Below are 18383 nucleotides of genomic sequence, written 5' to 3' on the forward strand. Positions count from 1 at the left end.
CTGGGTTCAGGTTGGTTGCTAGGTAACGGGCTGAGTTCCACTGATTTGTGATGTTACATTTGGGAGGTTTTTTGAAACTGCTCATTTTCCAGACACTATTTTTTTCTTTGTTTGTTCTGTAATATATTGTTTTTTTCTTCCTTTCATTAATGTAATGTCCCACACCATGTATTTTCTATTAAATACATTTCTACATAAAAAAATAAATAAATAAAAAAAAAACAGAACCAGCTGTATGTTTATTTTTTAAGTGCTTGGGCTGTTTTTAGAAGCAGCAGAAACCCAAATGGAAATACAAAAAACATGCAAAATATGAATTTTGCATGAAAGATCCCCTTTAAAGCCTTGTTAATGCAAGCAGAGGCTGTGTGATCCAGCCTGAGTGAGAACAAACACCAGCAGCCCAACAAGGCGATGCAACAAGCTGCGAGCGCGACAGAAGCAGGCCGATCCAAACCACATGAAAACCCGGCAGGCTGGGGAACGGGACCGGGTCCGGGTCGGTCTTACCTGGGTCAGTCCTCCCCCTCCTCTGGCGTGATCTCTGTCTCTTTATGCACCACTACTTTGGTCACTGACATGTCAGGGTGCTGCTCTTTGGCTTCCTTTATGGCCTGAGCCAGAGCCTGAGTACGGGAGGGTGCAGTGGCAGCAGAGGAGCACCAGGGGGAGACAGAGAACGGGGAAGAGCGGTTGCATTGTCAGTCACCTTACAGTCAGATCTGCCATTAATCCAGAACGCAGTCACACGTTCACATCATGTCACAGCTTGAAAAGCTAAACTTGATATCAAAGCTGAATCAAAAAGTTAATTGATTCAAAAATTACATCAAAAAAAGTATTGATTTCTATTCATTCTGATGATTATGGATTACACTGATTAAAAACAAAACTCAGTTAATTAACTAGTGAATTTTACACAAAATCAATTTAAAAAATGATTTTTACCAAAGAAATCTTGTTATGGCAGCAGAAACAAGATTAAGCCCAGGTGGATTTATAAACATCTGTGATGCTTCCAACTGTGTTTCTTTTAGGGTGAATTAGTTTCTTCACATTTTTTAAGAAAGAGAGACACAACTAGGCCTGTCACGATAACAATTTTTTCTGAGTGATTAATTGTCCAAAAAATTATTGTGATAAATGATAATATTGTTTCAAGACCTTTTGACACAAATTTAATGGAAATGACATAATAATGCATGTGATTTCCTGCCATAGATAGATACACTTTATTTTCAAAAGAACACATAACACTGGAACTGATAAACTAAATAAAAAAAACAACCAAAAACAAAAATAAAATGGATTCTCAGTCTCCATTAACAAAAACCATACTTGAATAAAAACTAAACATAAAGCGAAAGTGGAAATAAATACTGCATTCAACCAAAAGAGTTCAGATTATGAAGTCTGTATACTATATTGCCCTTCAGTAATCACTAGATTTAAATAGAGAAGATGGGCACATCCCACTACCTGATGCACTTGTTCACACTACACGATTTTTTTTCCCGTAAGAGAATCTAAGATTCTCGCTGGTGATTTCGTAACCGATCATCCTGCAGTGTGTGGTATGTTACGGTAGATCGTCGTGGCCGCTCCGATCTAAATCTGGGTTTTCCCCATCTGGGAGTTTAACGCAGCCTGTCGAATGTGACAGGTAGCCAATCGGAAAGCGCGGATTCTCCTCCGTGCTTTCTGAGGGCAAATTACGGAGGGGAATATGGCGCAACACAAAGTCCAGCGGACATTGGTGATGATAAGTGGTATCATTAATGTTTATTCAACATTTAGTGCAAAGAATATAGAAATGACAAGGAGAGGAGTTGGAGCCAAATTGCTACCGCAGTTGATGAACCCCGTAACTTTTCAGCTGTTCCTCGTTAACATGACATAAATATGTTATAATGATTTTCATTGAGTCAGGACTTTATGCTGACTCTAGTCACATGCATCACAGGTAGATTCTAGTAAAGCATTGATTAATGCCTGGTTTTAAAATGAGTTAACTGGACTTGTAGCCATTATTTTGTGCCCATGTGGCTGGACATCACACAGCACAACGAACCCGACCGCACCGTTATACCCAGGATTTCTGTCGGCTAATGTGTCTCTCAGGTTTTGAAAATGGACCAACAACTCGTGTCCTGTGCGCTGGACATTACACTAAGGAAATGAAGAAGGGAGGGTCAGTGGAGAGCACCAGAGCTGAGCCTTTTTTATTCAGTCTCATCAATAGAAAGAAAAAAAGGCAGGAAGAGTCGATAAAGACGAGAATTAAAATGAGGTCGATAGGTTTAATTCATTGTGCGATTAATTGATTTATCGTTTATCGCGACAGGCCTAGACACAAGGAAGGAAGAAAGGTAGAAAAAGAGGACATTAGGGAGGAAGGAAGGATATAAAATAATAGGATGAACACAAGGGAAGGACACAAGGAAGGAAATGGAAAATTGACCCAGATGGATGGAGAACAGTAAAAAAACAGAAGAGCGAAGAACAAGGATGGAAGGACAGAAGGAAAGGAAGACAAGGAAGGGAAAAAGGGAACAAAGATAAAGGAAGAAGAAAGGAAGAGTGCAAAAAACAGACATAAGGAGGTAGGACACAAAGATGAGACAGAAGGAAGGAAAGGCAAGGGAAGAAAGTGTAAGGGCACAAAAAAAGGAAAGAATGACGGCAGGAGGAAGGAAGGATAAATGAAGGAAAACAGGGAGTAAGAAAAAAAACAAAAACAAATGAAGGACAGAAAAAGAAAGAAAGAAAGACTGGATAAAAACTATAAGGAAAAACAAAGGAAATGAGATGAGGAAGGAGGCAACCTTTGACATTTGGAAAGGAAATAAAATCTGGGAAAATATATTTTTCCATAATAATAATAATTATTTTTTTGTTGTCTTGTAGCTATTCAGACCTGGAAACTAGTGAAATTAAACCCCAGACTGAATAGAAACCTTGTTTTTTCTCCTCAAACCTCCAAGTTAAAACAGAAAGTTGGAACTTCAAATTACGCAAAAAAACCTTTTGTTCATATGTCAGAGTAGTTAGATTTTACCGAATCATCAAAATATCAGTGTGATTACCAACATGTTAACTACTGACTATATAAGTGTCACACCATGATTCCTAACAAGATGGCTTCCTTATAAAGAAGATTTAACCTTCCAATAGGAAAATACATTTCTAATCTGAATTTATCCTCCATGTCCTGCAGCCGTGAGCCATAATCCTGGAAAAAAACCACTGAAATAAACACCTGAAACAAATCTCTGAGTGTACACAACAAAAAAGTTTCACTCTTTGAATTTAATTTCTGACATTTATTAACTTTCCAGAGGTAATACGGAAGAAAAGAGACAGACCTCGTCGTGGTCAATGTCTGCATCTCCGGTGATGACGATCCGCTTCTCAATTCGAGTCTCTGAGATTCCTCCTTTCACCGTCTGACCAACAGAAAACAAGAAAAACTGCATCAAAACAGCTTTAATAAACACAGAAGGTAAGTTTTAGCTCAAAAACATCCATAAAAAGAGACCAGAGTTCCCAGGAGAAATCTCAACTGGCTGCAGAAACTTTAAACAAATGTTCTGGAGAAACGATTTGATTTTGGGTTTGGCAGGCGGAGGTAAAGAGATGCCCTCTGACCTTTGTGATGTGTGTGGTTGTGGTGGTGCTGGTGGTTTCCGAGGTGATGGTCTGAGCGCTCAGCAGCACCCCGGGGTCTGCGTCTCCATTCGTGTCAACCTGTTGGACAAAAAAAAAAAAAAAAAATCCAAAAAAATAAAAACTCAGACTAATTTAAGAAAAAAAATTCCCCAATTATAATAACTGTTTAAAGTATAAAACATAAGATCATTAAGTCTGTGAACCGTTAGGAATAATAAATATTCATTACACTGAAACAATCCAAACAAATCACGTTGAGGTAAATCACCTTCCTGCTCAAATTAGATGCTTATAACACAAAATACAAAGAAAGTTACAAAAAATTTAAAAATGTTCTTGCTACGTTTTCGTAGCATTTAGAAAATAGAAATATTTTTTGGTCCTTCAAATTTACCTAAAACAAAATAAGTTTAGTCTGATTTAACTCCAGACTGTGAGATAAAAAAAGTGAACTAAAAGAATTGAAACTAACTTAAAAATATATAAAATATACAATTCACCATTATGTGATATCATTAATTATTGTTATTCATAGTCTTGTGATAATATTCTAGTTAAATTAATATATAACAACTTTTATGCTATGAAATATCCCCTAAATACCTGACTGGTCCGAGAACAAAACACTAATTTAAAAAAAACAAAAAAACAATTTAAACAACACTGTCTAACGTATAAAATATACACCGACTTTTATTTCAATTACGCAGATCAATAAGTAATTTATTTGGATTTGTTTGTTAGGGTAACTGACCTTTTAGCACCAATTAATTGCTTAAACACAAAATACAAAGAAAGTTACAAAAATAAAAATCCCTAAAAAACATTATCTCAATTTCTGGAATTTAAGAAATAGAAATAATTTAATGATTCTAACTGGCCTAAAACAAGAAAAGTTTACTCTGATTTAATTTCAAACTGTGGGAAACAAAATGAGTGTGTCTTTTTATTAGGTGTATTAAAATATCTGGTTTAAATAATGTTTTCCTAATTTAAGCTTTTAATCAAACATTAGATTAAACTTTGTAACAAAACTGTGCTGTTTGAACATCAAGCACTTTCCAAACCTGTTAACGTCTCACATTGGAAATTAAACAAAGCCAAAGAAATTACAGACTAATAAACTGAATTCAGTGTTCAGGTTCTCCTGATAAACCAGCTTAGCATCGACTGAATGTCACATAAAAGGCTGCAGAGGCGGCCGCGCCTCTTCATCAGCCTGACCGACGCACGCGGCGCTCCAGTTGGGCCAGAGCGATGAGGCGGACATGATGTCACCAAGGGCCCAGTGGAAACATCCTGTAGCTTTAAGATCGCTGCTATTGATCGTAAAGAGCCCAGCTGTGGAAAGTATGGCGCTCTGACTGGAAACGGCCAGACGGACCATAAACGACTGAATCTATCTAACAGACTCGATCATCCCAGAAGCTTAAAGGACTCATCCAAAGAACCATGACTGAACGCTGCAGCGAAAACAGGCAGCTCGTGTGTTTGGTTCCCTTTTTTCTGGTCAATCAGTCGAACATTTTCTCTCCAGGACAGATCAGCAGCGTTTAGATTTACCTCGGCGGACTCGTAGGTGATGGTTTTTGTCTCTGTGTGGACCACAGGCACGTCTTTGGCAGCGACATCCACTCCGTCAGGAGCCTGAAGCATAAAAAAGAAACATAGAAAATAAAAAAATAGCATCTAAAAATCATCTGGGATCCAGCGTTCCTACACATCCTAGTGTCCAAACTGAACAGTTTTCCAGACTCAAATTCCCATAGTTCTCCGACCATTTAGGTAAAATTTTAAAGTATAAACTCTAATATTCACAAATTATGAGACATTTTTATTGAGGTCAGGCTGTAAGTACAAAACCTGCAAAATCCAGAGAAGAGAAAGAAGGAAAGAAGAAACAAGTAAATACTGAAAGAAACAAGTGGTAAAAGGAAGTAAAGAAGTAAAGGAAACCAGTAAAGCAAACTAAAGGAAACACAGAAACACATAATGAAGGAAAAAACTACAGAAAATAAGTAATAAAAGGAACAAAAGGAACAAAGGAAACAAATAATGAAGAAAAGAACTGAAAGAAAGAAGAAAACAACTGATGTAAGGAAAGAAACAAGTAATGAAGGGAAGAACTAGAGGAAGGAAGGAAACCACTTGAGAAAAGGAAACGAGCAAGTGAGCAGGAAAGGAATGAAGTCAGAAACGTAGCAAGTCAGAAGGAGAAAAGTAAAAATTACTTCCGTCTTTCCAAGTAAGAAAAGACAGAAGAAAACAAAACAAGCAACTAAGTAATGAAGGAAACAAAGCAGGAAGGAAGTAAAAAAAAGGGAAAGAGAAATTTAAAAAAGGAAGTAAAAAGGAGAAAAGAAAGGAAGTAAAGGAGAGACAGTTGGATGATAGATGCAACATTTTAAAAAATATTTGACACTTTTTTTTGCCCTTTCTGTGAGAAAAAAAAATCACACACACATCACACATCCTAAAGGAAATAAACAAGTGTTCACTCCATCATCTCCATTCGTTTTAAAGCAGCCTCCCCTCTAACGCACATGACATCAAATTAGGATAAATAAGCTCCACATGTAAGCCGAAGACGGAGACCGAGCAAATGAAATCTCCAAACAAGCAGGCAGTCATGCATTTCTCCCTAATCCAGTGAAGACGAGGCTGCAGACGAGCCAAAATCACAAGGTTTCCATTAACTTCCTGCACCACAGTCACATTACAGGCCCTCTGATCTGAGCAGATGCACAACGGGCAGATGCCATGAGTCGATTAGTGGTAACTGGTCAGACTGGGTCAACTGGAGAGGATGACAGTCGGAAAGTTGCTTCACTCACTGGATCCTCTTCCTAGTGGAGTAACACAAAACGCCTGGCAGGATTTACGGAATATTCTTTGATTTTGCATCCTGTGTGGTTCAGTAATTAAATATACAACTGTTTTTCCCCCCCTAAAACTCTTTTTACCACAAAGTCGTGTTTTCGTTATTTAACCCTGAACTTTTAATCTCCAGTTTGTTTGCTATCATCTGCATTTTAATTGATGTTTGCAGAAGGGAAACACAGAGCATCTCCTCTAAAACTTAGGTAAAGTCACTCTAAACTTTGTGCAAATGTGCAACTGTAATGACATTTAGATAAATAATACAAACTCTTAACTTCATCTGTAGTAAAAGAAAGACAAGACGTCCGACTGGGCTTTTCCTTTCAGTGATTACATTACGAAACATATTTAAAATGAGGAATAAATTTAGTCAGACGCAGACAGCAGGGGGTTAATTTTGTCCTTCTGTTGTAAACAACAAAAAAAGTATTGGAAATAAACTGATACAGGATGAAATGTTCAACACCATCTTCCCTCAAAKCACCTCYCTAAAACTTCAGGGCAACAACAACAAAAGCAAAACTTTGGTGAAGGTTTGACATCTTAAACCTCAGAAACAACTATTAATTTAAAATTAAGAGCTTCATAAATTACAAAAAAAAAAAACCTTAAGATAAATTAATAAAATCAAATTAGACTCAAGTCGGGGGTTTATTTTGGCTTGGAATGTGAAGCGATTCCTTTTCTGTGACGGTTCCTCACCTTTAACGTTTTACAATAATCTGTAAGTTTCACCCAACAACAGAATTCAATGTTTTGGTATTTACACACTTTCCCAAAATGAATACGGCGATTTGGGCTCTTTCATTTTAATCCCTGAAACAAGCTACTGGCAGGGAAAATTCAACGTTTGGTAATAAATTTGTCTCTTTTAAAAGGTGCTTCTTCTAAAACCTTCTAAAAATACTCAAAAAGTCAAACATTCCTGCTCTTCCCATCTCACAGTATTCAAACTCAAACAGAAGCATCGGTGTTGGAAATATTTCCAGGCTTGGATTGTTCAAATCTAATAATTGCACAGTCCAGTTTCAAGTCTGTAAAATCGGTTTCGCAATGAAATAACCCCATCTGCAGAACACTGCAGGCTAATCCAGACTAGAACACTTTCTCCTCTGCTTGTAGCGGAGTAAACATGGCGTGTTGGAGCAGCTGAAATTCCTTTAAAACTCGTTACCATTCAGATTTTTGAGGAGTTCTAAAATGAAATAGGTGTAGACTAAGAATAAGTCTTAGTTTCTTGGTAAAAACAAAAGCTTTTAATATTTTATGACTGGTTTCTCTTCCACTGCTCCTTAAACTACTGAAGCTGCATGCATGGTTGAGTTTGAAAGTTATATTTGCAAGAATCCAGGAGTCCTCATGCAGAAGCAGGAGTGGTGCAGTTTGGTGAAAACATAAAAACAAACATTTATGATCAATAATTTCTGACTGTTTTAACACCGCAAACTAAGCCGAAGGCTGCAGCGCTCAAAACTGACCTTTGGTTTTGGGGACTCGGCTTCGTTTTCAGTAACGACTACCGCCTTCTCCTGGTCAGCTGATGCCTGCGAACGACAGACGCACCATTGGTTACGCTTTGCATCACAACTTCAAACATCACAGTCTTGATTCTCATCACTCCTGATAAGAAGAGAAGAGAAGAAAACGTTGAATTAGTTCATCTTCAAGGACACAATGAAGATGCAGGCCTTGCAAAAGTCGAGATGCTTATGAAGCAGAGAGGTGAAAGAAATCCTGAACGTTTGATTTTTAAAAGTGTGATCGTATTCCCACAGCAGGATGCTGCCACCACCGTGTGTTACACATAACTTCTCGTAGTTTTGCAAGGCACTGTCATGATCCAGAGAGCCGGCGTTCACCTTGTGAGAGGGAGAAACCCATCCAGGCGCAGACTGGTGAAACAGCGACGAGTGAACACAAAAGACAGAGAGGAAAGGTAAAGAAAGGACAGCAAAACATCACAGAGAACAGCAACAGGTCAGAACAGGAGGGAAAATAAAGATATGAAGGCAGCTGATTGTATGGAAATATGTGCTTCCATACATATGGAAAACCAATATGAAGCACAAAATCTGGATTCAGAATCCACTGGAAACATTTCACTGATTTTTCAGGTAGATCCATACAATAGATTAATGACCTGTCCTTCAGGGGAGAGGAGGGGATTTTGGAGGGTGTGGTGGGAAAAACTACAACTGGAGCTATGAAGTAGAGGTGCACCAATTTATCGGCCAGCTGAAACATATTTTGGGAGATCGGCCGACATGTACATGTGAAGCTGATCTTATCTACTGCAGCAAAGCTCTAAAAATCAGCCGCTGTCCGCTTSTGATMCCGGTGAGAGCAGAAGATGACATGCCTGCAAGCATGCAAACATGCACGTCATGTCTGCAGTTAACAACAGTCACTTCAGTGTTGCTAAGTTAGCGACTTTGTGACTATATGTATATACATATATATTCTGATAAAAAAAGAAATTACTGGCCAAAATTCGAGTCAGCAGGTCGGGATTTTTAAAGGTAAATTGGCCAGTAAACCGCAATCGGTGCACCGCTACTAGGAAGGCAACCTTTAAGGGAAATGAGAAGAAGGAATGATTTAGCTGAAAAAAAAAAAAAAAACAAAAACAAACAAAAGTCGGTCAGTGCTCCTGGCAGGTTCCTCATCGATGGGAGAGAGCTGCTCAAGCATGGAAAGCTGCTCAATAAAATGCAAAACAAACCTTAAAAAAAGACTCTAGGTTAAAAAACGAGCAACAGAAAGTGGCGGTTAGCCTCCTGAGGATTATTAGCCATGCTGGGTTGTTCTGTTAAACCGATGCGTCGATGGGGGGGATGTGGGTGGGCGGGGCATGGAGGGCGGTTTGCTTTGGGTTTTCATACAGTACCACAGCTAAGGACGCAGAAACCGTAACGTGAGTCGGACTCGACTTCGGCTGGATTCCTTCGGCTTTCTGCTGCAGCTCATCCAAAGTCTTCAGCTCTTCCACTTCCTTCGCAAATACGCCGACGACCTCTGAACTCTCCACCTTCTCCTCAGAAATCCATGACGCCATCGCTTTCTTCGGCGAGTCAACGCCTCTAGTCTGACTCACGTCGCCATTTTTAATCTCAGCTTTTCGCGAAGCTTGGCGTTTCTGCTCCTCGTTGCCGTCGGTTTCCGCCAGTCCTTCTTTTTCGCTCATTTCTTCATCTTCTTTGTTCTCCGCCTGCTTAAAGATGATGAGCGTGCCTTTCTTGTCGCTGATGGCCTGCGACACTTCCTGTCTCACAGCTCCAGGGCTGACCTTCGTCGCTGACTTGTCCGATGCCTCTTCCTCTTGGGAGTCTGGGGTTTTGCCCCCCGCCTCCTCCCTCAGGGTCCCGTCCACGAAGACGTCGTCGTCCATGGTGGTGGACAGGCTAATGCCGTGGGGCCCCGAGGAGGTGGCCCCGTCTGTCACGACGCTATCCGCCACGTATTTCACCAGAAATCCCGCCGCCGCCTGGGGAGAAACTCCACTCGTTGGAAAAAAGGAACGGCTCAGGTTAAAAGGAGAGAAGGCGTCACACAACGAGAACCAGGCGGACGCACAAACACARRCAAGAGCTCCACAAGTATCCGGATACAATTTACCTTTCAAATAATAAAAATATAATTAACTTCATCTGATCAGAACGGTTGGGAGTTCAGATTTACTTTCACATCAGATTAATTCACTGATTAAAATCATTCAGCAGGATCTACATACTTGTGGAGCTGGAAAGACACAGCAACACGAAGAAACGTCCAAAACGCCCAGAAACAAGAAGCAGCTCACCACAGTGTCTATAGGTCCCGCCTCCTGCTGCGTCTGCTCATCTTTCGCCTGAAAGGAAACAGAAATACAAAAAGTTTGACAACATTCAAATCAAATGGGAAACATTCGGGGTTTAAATCTCCACCAGAGGCGCTATTAGATCTGCACTTAAGGAARAAAGATTATCCAGCTTTTGTTACAAGTAATCTAATTAAGTTTACCCAAGTAAATATATTAGGTTAATCAATTTGTCATGTTAGACAAAGGTAAATAAATTAAGATTGGCAAACTTAATTCGATTTTATGTAACAAATTAACTCTTTTTTTTTTTTTTAAGTTGGAGCTCTATTCTCTTTTTTCAGTCGATTTTAGTCAAAATGTGAAACTTATTGCYGATATTAGATTAGAGACTTTAACAGTTGACAAATTCATATGCCAACCAATTGCTGATGAGATAATGTGACAAAATCAGTAATTTAACTGAAAACACAAAGTGCAAAGTGAATTATATCGTTAAGGAACACTGTAAAAAAAACAAAACAAAAAAAACACCACACAATGTTAAAACATTTAAGAAACCTTAAAATATATAAAACCTGTGATGTGAGAATTTTTATTCAGTGTTGGAAAAATATCTCATGTGAAAAAATATTTTTTAATCTYGTTATTCCAGAAACTTCATTAGAAATTCTTGACTTTTGTTTTCCTGAAGTATAGATAACAGAGGACAGACGTCTAAATCTGTCAGTCTGTTCAAAATGAGAAAAACGAGAACATCCAGTCAGAGGAGGCTGATGCGTTTTTATCTTCATTAATACTGAAGTGACAGATATTTGCCCAAACTTGCCCAGATCTACCATCTGGGCCATAACCGAAAGGTTTAAAACAACAAACTGTGATGAAAACTGTTGAAAGTTGAACTGCGTTTCTCTCACTTTTAACACAGCTACCAACTGGATGGTTTTTAAATAAAGCAAATAAGATGCGYCTAAATAAATATGCGCAAGAACTTAAAAGCACTTTATTGTAAAAGAAAGTCTAAATGTGTCCAAAATGTTGTAAATCTGAAAATACCAGCAACTCCACAGAGAAATCTGTGAAAAACCATCATTTAACCCCAAACCGTCAGTTTCTCCTCTGCCGTTTGCGGCCTTTACTGAGTCCAAGTCGAGATTTCTGGGGCAAACCATCAGTTTCTACAGAAAGCCTCTGAAAGGTGGAAAAAATACCATCCAAACAAAGCAATGAAAGAAATTCGGAGCTCTTTTGTCAAACGGTCAACAGAAGCATAATCAATAATGCCGCGCTCCGCCCATATGGGCTGCACGTCCCATTGTTCAGAAACTAATACTTCGAAGCAAAACCCGACAGACCAGCTGATAATTTGAGTCTAGATCGGCCCTAAAGTCAAACAGACGGACGGCTGGTCGAACCGGCAGCTACATCCCTACAAAGAGACACCAGAATCCAAAAACACTCAAATGTGTGTTAAACTTTGTGTTAAAGATTTAGCTTTGGGGCTGGGCAATGAGTCGAGCTTTTGAAGATTTAATTTGTGGAAAATCTGGAACCCGCCCCCCCACAAACTGTCATCGGGTTCCCGTCGTTCAGAGTGACGTCAGCACGGTCAAGGCGGCCATCTTGTTTTACAACTTTATTTTGACTTTGAATTCAGGTTGATTTTACAATTATTGGGGCCAAGACGAGGCTTTTGTTCAAATTACGAGAATAAAGTCAGAATTTTATGAGAACTGCAGTACAAAAAAATAGAAAAATTAAAATAAGCGTGTTATCAGCTTTATGGATAATACTTAATAGAAACACTTCAGATTTTAAAATATTAGCATTAAATTATTATCATTAGCAGGACTTGATGCAAATAACTGCATTTCAAAGAAAGATCTACACAAACTGAGCTATAGTATTAATAAAAAGGGCTAGTTTTAAGTTGAATAACCTGCCAATGGAACAAGACATTTACTCATGTTATAAGTTAAAACTTTTTGCTCTACTGACAAAGACTAGCATTTCTTTCATAGACATTAGGGAATTATTTGGTTAAAACAAGCTGCTGAAAAGTTATTTGTAAGTTAGTTTGTCTTATTTCAAGTGTATTAAAAATGTTTGCACTAGATTTTGTGTTTTTACAGTGAATAAAAACTCTCGGAAAACAGACGGATTCTGATGCCAGATAGATTTACACTCCCATAAATCTGAGGCCGCCACCCTAAAATATACTCAGCGAAGATTCYTGCTGCTTTATTTCACTAAAGACGTCGTTCGCTGACGCCGCGCCCCACACAGACATGCCGTCGCCACGGCTGCAGCTTACGTCCTGCAGCTCCAGCGGCTCAATCATCGGGGCTTCGTCCGATCTGGGCGAGCGCAGAGGCGACGACGACAGCCTCTTCTCCCACTCCGTCAGACCTGGAGCGCTGCCGCCGCCATTGCTACCGGTCTCCAGGAAGGAGCGCTTCAGCTCGCTGATGTTGGTCTGGTGCTTGACCACCTCGGGCGGAGGCTCGGAGTCCTGCGGCCAACGAACCGCAGCACAGGGAGGAAGGAAGGGAGGGGACGAGTCAAGCTTTATATACGCAACAGCAGCTCGTATCTCCAAACGAGGTACGAAGCAGAAAAATCCGCTTTCCTCTGGGTTCCTACACACGTTCATGTCAAAACGCTACAATGTTTTAAGAACGTAGTACGAAACACGAAAGCTCAATATGAGATTTTGGCAGAAATTTCTACAGTGAGAGAGTGGAAGAACTGGGGGACAGACAGATGGACAGACAGAAAGACCGCCGCATTAACAAGCAGATGGATGGATGACGGATGGAAGGATACACTGCAAAAACACTAAATCTTACCAAGTATTTTTGTCTAGTTTCTACTACAAATATCTTGGTACACATGAAATAAGACAAAACTAWCTTGCATGTAACTTTTCAGAAAAAAACATAAGAGTTTAAGTCAATAATTCCTTAAATTGATAAAAGTACTTCTTCAGCTGGTAGATTTTATAACTTATAAAATGGGAAAATGTTAAATAATCTGTCAGTGGAACTAGCACTTTTAAAAACAAAACAAAAAAATCAATATGAAATTAATATTTACTTGAAACAAACTCCTATATATTGCTTAACAGTTACTTTGCATGAAAAAACTAACTTATTTCAAGTTAGTTTGTATTTTTTTAAAAGTGAACCAAGATATTTGCAGTAGAAACTAGACCAAAAATACTTGGGTAAAATGTTATGTTTTTGCAGTGTTGATATRCAAATGGATGAATGAATGAATGCATACAGGAATGAATGGATGAACAACCATCTAGTGAATGGATGGATAAAGGGATGATGAAGCGATGGATGGATGAGTAGACACATGAATGGATGATCGACAGACGGATGATGAGCTTTTGAAGAAAGTGAAAATATACATTTATTCTCCCTCATCTTATTAAAAGTTAAATTCTGGGTTTTTCCCAGACCGTGTAGGAACCCTGATTTCTGCAGACTTGCACCACAAATACACACACACACACACACACACATATTGTTACTATGAGGGAAGTGATTTTAAAGGCTCTGCACAGCCTTTAAACACAAAAATATAAACTTAAATGCTTAGAAGCATTTAAGACCAACTCAGAGAAAAAAAAAAAAAAAAAAAGGTTTCATGCTTTGCATTTAAGCACAACACTCCCACATCTCAAAACAAACCTACTCCAGTTTAGTTTTATTATTTGTTTTTAAAGAGTCTGAAAGATCACAGCAGCAGCTACTTCAAACTGCAGTCAAGAAAACCGTATGCAACGCTCTGATTTGTCCGCTCATCAGAAGTATTTTTAATTCCTTAAAAGCACCTGCATGCATATTTCAGATGCGCTCCGTTTCTTACCAACCTCTAGCATCAGATTACTGTGCCTGATAAAAACATTTTCCCCTTTTGCTCGTCTTATGAAACTATACTGCAAAAGACAGAGAAAGAGCAAAGGAGATGTTAGGCGCTGCAGCTCAACTCTTATTTGGARAAAATGGGAGCTTTGGCTTCTGCTGCATGGGAGTAACTAAAATGTAATGTGGGTAAAACAATCATGCCAAAAATAAACAACTTAAAGAGGATAAAATCCGACTCTTGGGTGTGGCTGAATGATAACCCAGACGAAATGGACAATTAGTTGGCTGTTTGAGGAAAACCAAAGCAGAAAGGAAGGAAAACCAATGAGTGAAAGCTGATTTTGGTTCCAGTCACCCAGCGGGGTCCCACAGCGACCCCGGTGTACCTGAGTCCGCATCTCGGAGTCTTCATCGGCTTCCGACTGACGGCAAGGAAAACGGAGAGAAGAGAGAAGGTGAGAGGAGGCAGAAAGCCGAGGGGCGAGGTGGATCGTTAAATCAGAAAATAGACAGAAAATAAAGAATTAAAGGGAATAAAGAATCTGTTTTTCAGACATGAAACACAACAAACACACGTCTGGCTGTTAAGGTCTTAAAGCTCCGCCTTCAGCCACGTTTCACTTTTAAAACGGACACGAAACCGAGCTGCATAAAGTCAGGTGCGGGTAAAACCAGAAGTTTACATACACTGAATAAAAAGACACTTCCTCACTGCCTGAAGTTAATCACAAATTTACCAAAATTATTTCTATCACTATCATAAAAGTGCACCAGTTCCTCCTGATGTATTTTTTCTGTCAATATTGTGACAATTAGCAAATAGAAATAATTTCGCCGATTCTAACCAGTAGCCAAAAATGGAMACCTGTTTGTCCCAAACCTGAAGGTTTTTGGTCCGTTTGGAGCTCCTTCTGTAAGCTAAACATGAATAAGCAATGAAGCTAGCTAAAAATGCAGTTTTGGATCCCGCATGAACTTTTTATCTTGTGCACGGTCCGCCAGCGCTTTTACAAGTTTTGTATATTTTTTCTGTTTAGGAATTGAAGCGCTGMCAGGACACCCCATCACTTCTCCACTGACTGACCGTGACGCCTGCCGCGCTCTTCCCCAGCGTCACACCAGGCTGGGAGATTTAAACCGTTACATCCAGTCAAATCGTTCACCACCTCCTCCAAGTCTCAGACACATCGCCTGAACCTGGAAATCTCCATCCTCATCCTCCTGTGGATCACATGGGCAAGTTTTGCATTTCTGTCTTTATTATTTAGTGTATTTTCTCAAAACTGAGGGTCATGTGGGTCAGATCTGCTGTTTCTGTGCCATATGTGTTCCTGTATCATATTTGTGCGGTTTATGCCTGTTGGGGATGCGGCTCCGATAATATCCATAAGGCGCCTCCGACTCTAACTGACCTAAAACRTTTTGGTCCGATTTGACTTCAGACTGTTAGAAAAAAGGTGCATCTGCCTATTTATTTACTTACTTCTAATTTCTACAACTTAAAATTTTAAAAGAAAATAAATGTGATAATTTAATTTGTTGTATGCATCTTTGCTTTTTCTTTTAAACCAAAAACAAAGCATTTTTTTTAGATAGTAATTTTTTATTATTTTTTTACTTGTGCCATTTTATTACASAATGAGGCTGTAACTTGTAATTTGGCTGGATTTAGTGCAAACAAAACAAAGCAGGAGAATTAAAGTAAATTACTTTCAACAAGCTTAAACAATCTTTCCCTCAAATTTCCATTAGCTAAAGGGGACACTGTGAAAACTTTTATTATCTTTAAATAACATCTCACAGTGAGTGGAAAAACCGTGTAACGAGTAAAACATGCTACAACTTGAACCCCTATTGAGCCACGTAACAATTTGTTGCGTTGAAATAAACAAAAATCCAAACAAAGCAACAGAAATCATCCCGGCTGCTATAAATGGTTTTCTGCTAAATGCATTTCACATTTTAGTTGGCAAAAACTGATGATTTAGAAGAAAAGTTTGATTTTATCGTAAAACTAATTATAGTTCATGGTATAATGCACTTTAAAAGGAATTGCATCATAAAGGAAAGGCCCACAGATCAGTGAAATGAAACTAAAAGAACTTACAAAAAAGGAAGATACTYAAAAATAAGGAAGTGCAAAAACAGTAATATTAAAAGCAAAAACAAGAACTAAGACGTGCAGACCAACCATTTGAGAGTGACCTTATTTTGCTTTTTTTTTTTAACTCTCTTTTTGACATACAAACCTCTGTGGCGGTCATCTCTCCATCACAGGCAAAGTCCGTACGTTCGCTGTCGGTCTGCGATTGCAGACCAAAGCAAAACATTCCGAGATGCAAACGAGAAAAAGAAGAAGGACCCAACTTGTAAAAAAAAACTACATTTATAATCAACACAGATTTGTTGCTGCCACACATGAGAGGCTGTCAGATGATGTCACTGATGTCAGACAAGGACCACAGCTAAAGTCTGAAACTGACCAAAAACAACAACAAAAAGAAAAACAAAACAACAAAAAAAGAGAAACAAAGCAAGCAGAACAGACTCAGAGGAAGCTGATCGGAAAGTGGACTGTCGCTCAATTTGTGCTGAAGAGGTTGCAACCTTGAACTACAGATTAGAAGTTTACATGCACCCATCTCTAAATTTATAAAGAAGCATTTTGAACTGTTGTTTTTACAGGGTGGACTGGTGACCCAGCAAACAATTTCAATGGTTAAAGAATTAAATGAAACTTTCAGGATGACAGAGTTGGGCTGTTGTTGAATATAACAGCTGAAGTTTTATGTGAAAGGAAAAAAATGGTGTCTTTTGATTTCTGTTTCAAAACCCTATTATGAAAAGAACTGATAAACACTTTTGTTCTTAGCTTGCATAAAAAAATCTATTGAATCTTGATAAGAAAGCTAAATATCCACGATCAGTCGTTCGTATATGGAGCCTGGAATAAACAACGCTGCCGCCTGCATGTCGGGCAAAACGACATGTAAAAGTGGCTGTTTTGATGTCGCAGCTTGAAATGCATTSAGAATAAAAACACATATTCATGGGGAGTGAGACTCTTCTGGCACACAACTGAATGCATTTTGAATTTTTTAAAAGTGAAGGAGTCGTGCCCTAATGAATGTCACTGATTGAACTAGTTTGGCTTTTAAATACGGCTGACCTGCCGATTTTAGTTTTTACTGATACCAATTTTATTTTGTCTGAAAATCTCGCGACGCCCCATCAGTGGGGCGACCATTTTTAACCACTCATGTGCAGACGTGACCCTGTGGGCCGATTTACCTAATTTTGGGTTTAAAAACGGTTATAATTATTTGTTGCATCACCTTTCCACTCTGGAAAAAAAAAAAAAAAATCAAGACCAAGTTATTTTAGGTTTCACTGCCATTGATGACTGCCTGCAAAATTTTCATCAGCACTGCGTACACCTGTGGATAATTTGCAGTAAGTCAYGGTATCAGAAGGAAGCTCGTCATCAGATTTGATGAGCAGATTTCGTGGCTGTGCAGTCGCCCGACTTTCAGGCCCTCCCCCTCCTCTCCATGCATGTCAACATGGCGGTGATGTGGAGGCAGCTGGCGATCCTCGTCTCCCTGCATCACTTCATTAAGTGTTTCAAAGCGAGCTGCTGGATGTGAAATAACACATCCTAACAGCGATAATCAACAGAAACGTGATGAAAGTGATGGATTTTAAAAGTGTGCAGCTTCGGTTGAGTTGGAAAGAGATGCAGGGAGACCGAGCGGAGAAATGATGTTAAGTGACGGTTAAATGTGGTGTTTTACAAAGCTATMCATGTAGACCAACACGAAGTTTGCAAAATTGTGAAGCGGAAGGTATAATTTTTCAAATGTTTTACGATAATATCTGAAAAGTGTGGCGTGCATTTTTACTTGCCAAACAGCTTGAACTCAGGCAGACTGCATAGAGAGCATCTGTGAACATTGGTTAGATATAGGTCTGAACTTTGACTCTTTCATTCAAATACATGAACAGACTCCAATCTACGTTCTAGATATTTGAAGGATCGATAATTAAAGTAACCATCAACTAGTATAGTTAATAAATGGAGTATATATGCAACAAAATTAAAATTTTCTGACAGAATAACGCATTCAGATCAGTAATTAAACTAAAACTGCAATATATAT

At 38.9% G+C, this 18383-nt stretch overlaps 1 protein-coding gene across 13 annotated transcripts in view; it reads right to left on the reverse strand.

Moving 5' to 3' along the window:
• Nucleotides 1–254: 254 nt before the first annotated feature.
• epb41l3b (erythrocyte membrane protein band 4.1-like 3b) overlaps nucleotides 255–18383 on the reverse strand; it is a 61539-nt gene continuing 43410 nt past the window's right edge. For 4 of the 13 annotated variants that reach the window (XM_017310072.1, XM_017310070.1, XM_017310069.1 and 1 more), the window contains 11 exons: nucleotides 16473–16526; nucleotides 14610–14645; nucleotides 12660–12857; nucleotides 10349–10396; nucleotides 9437–10033; nucleotides 8409–8441; nucleotides 8028–8093; nucleotides 5233–5316; nucleotides 3649–3747; nucleotides 3366–3446; nucleotides 255–626 (listed from right to left, as the gene is read on the reverse strand). In XM_017310072.1, the coding sequence (XP_017165561.1) occupies nucleotides 516–626; nucleotides 3366–3446; nucleotides 3649–3747; nucleotides 5233–5316; nucleotides 8028–8093; nucleotides 8409–8441; nucleotides 9437–10033; nucleotides 10349–10396; nucleotides 12660–12857; nucleotides 14610–14645; nucleotides 16473–16526 (1407 nt within the window). In that variant the 3' untranslated portion in view covers nucleotides 255–515. Of the gene's footprint in view, nucleotides 627–3300; nucleotides 3447–3648; nucleotides 3748–5232; nucleotides 5317–8027; nucleotides 8094–8408; nucleotides 8442–9436; nucleotides 10034–10348; nucleotides 10397–12659; nucleotides 12858–14228; nucleotides 14295–14609; nucleotides 14646–16472; nucleotides 16527–18383 lie in introns of those variants that run through there. The other 9 variants (XM_008434334.2, XM_017310074.1, XM_008434338.2 and 6 more) reach the window with 9 other exon arrangements.

The sequence above is a fragment of the Poecilia reticulata genome, linkage group LG17, assembly GCF_000633615.1.
Source record: "Poecilia reticulata strain Guanapo linkage group LG17, Guppy_female_1.0+MT, whole genome shotgun sequence".
Taxonomy (NCBI): Eukaryota; Metazoa; Chordata; class Actinopteri; order Cyprinodontiformes; family Poeciliidae; genus Poecilia; species Poecilia reticulata.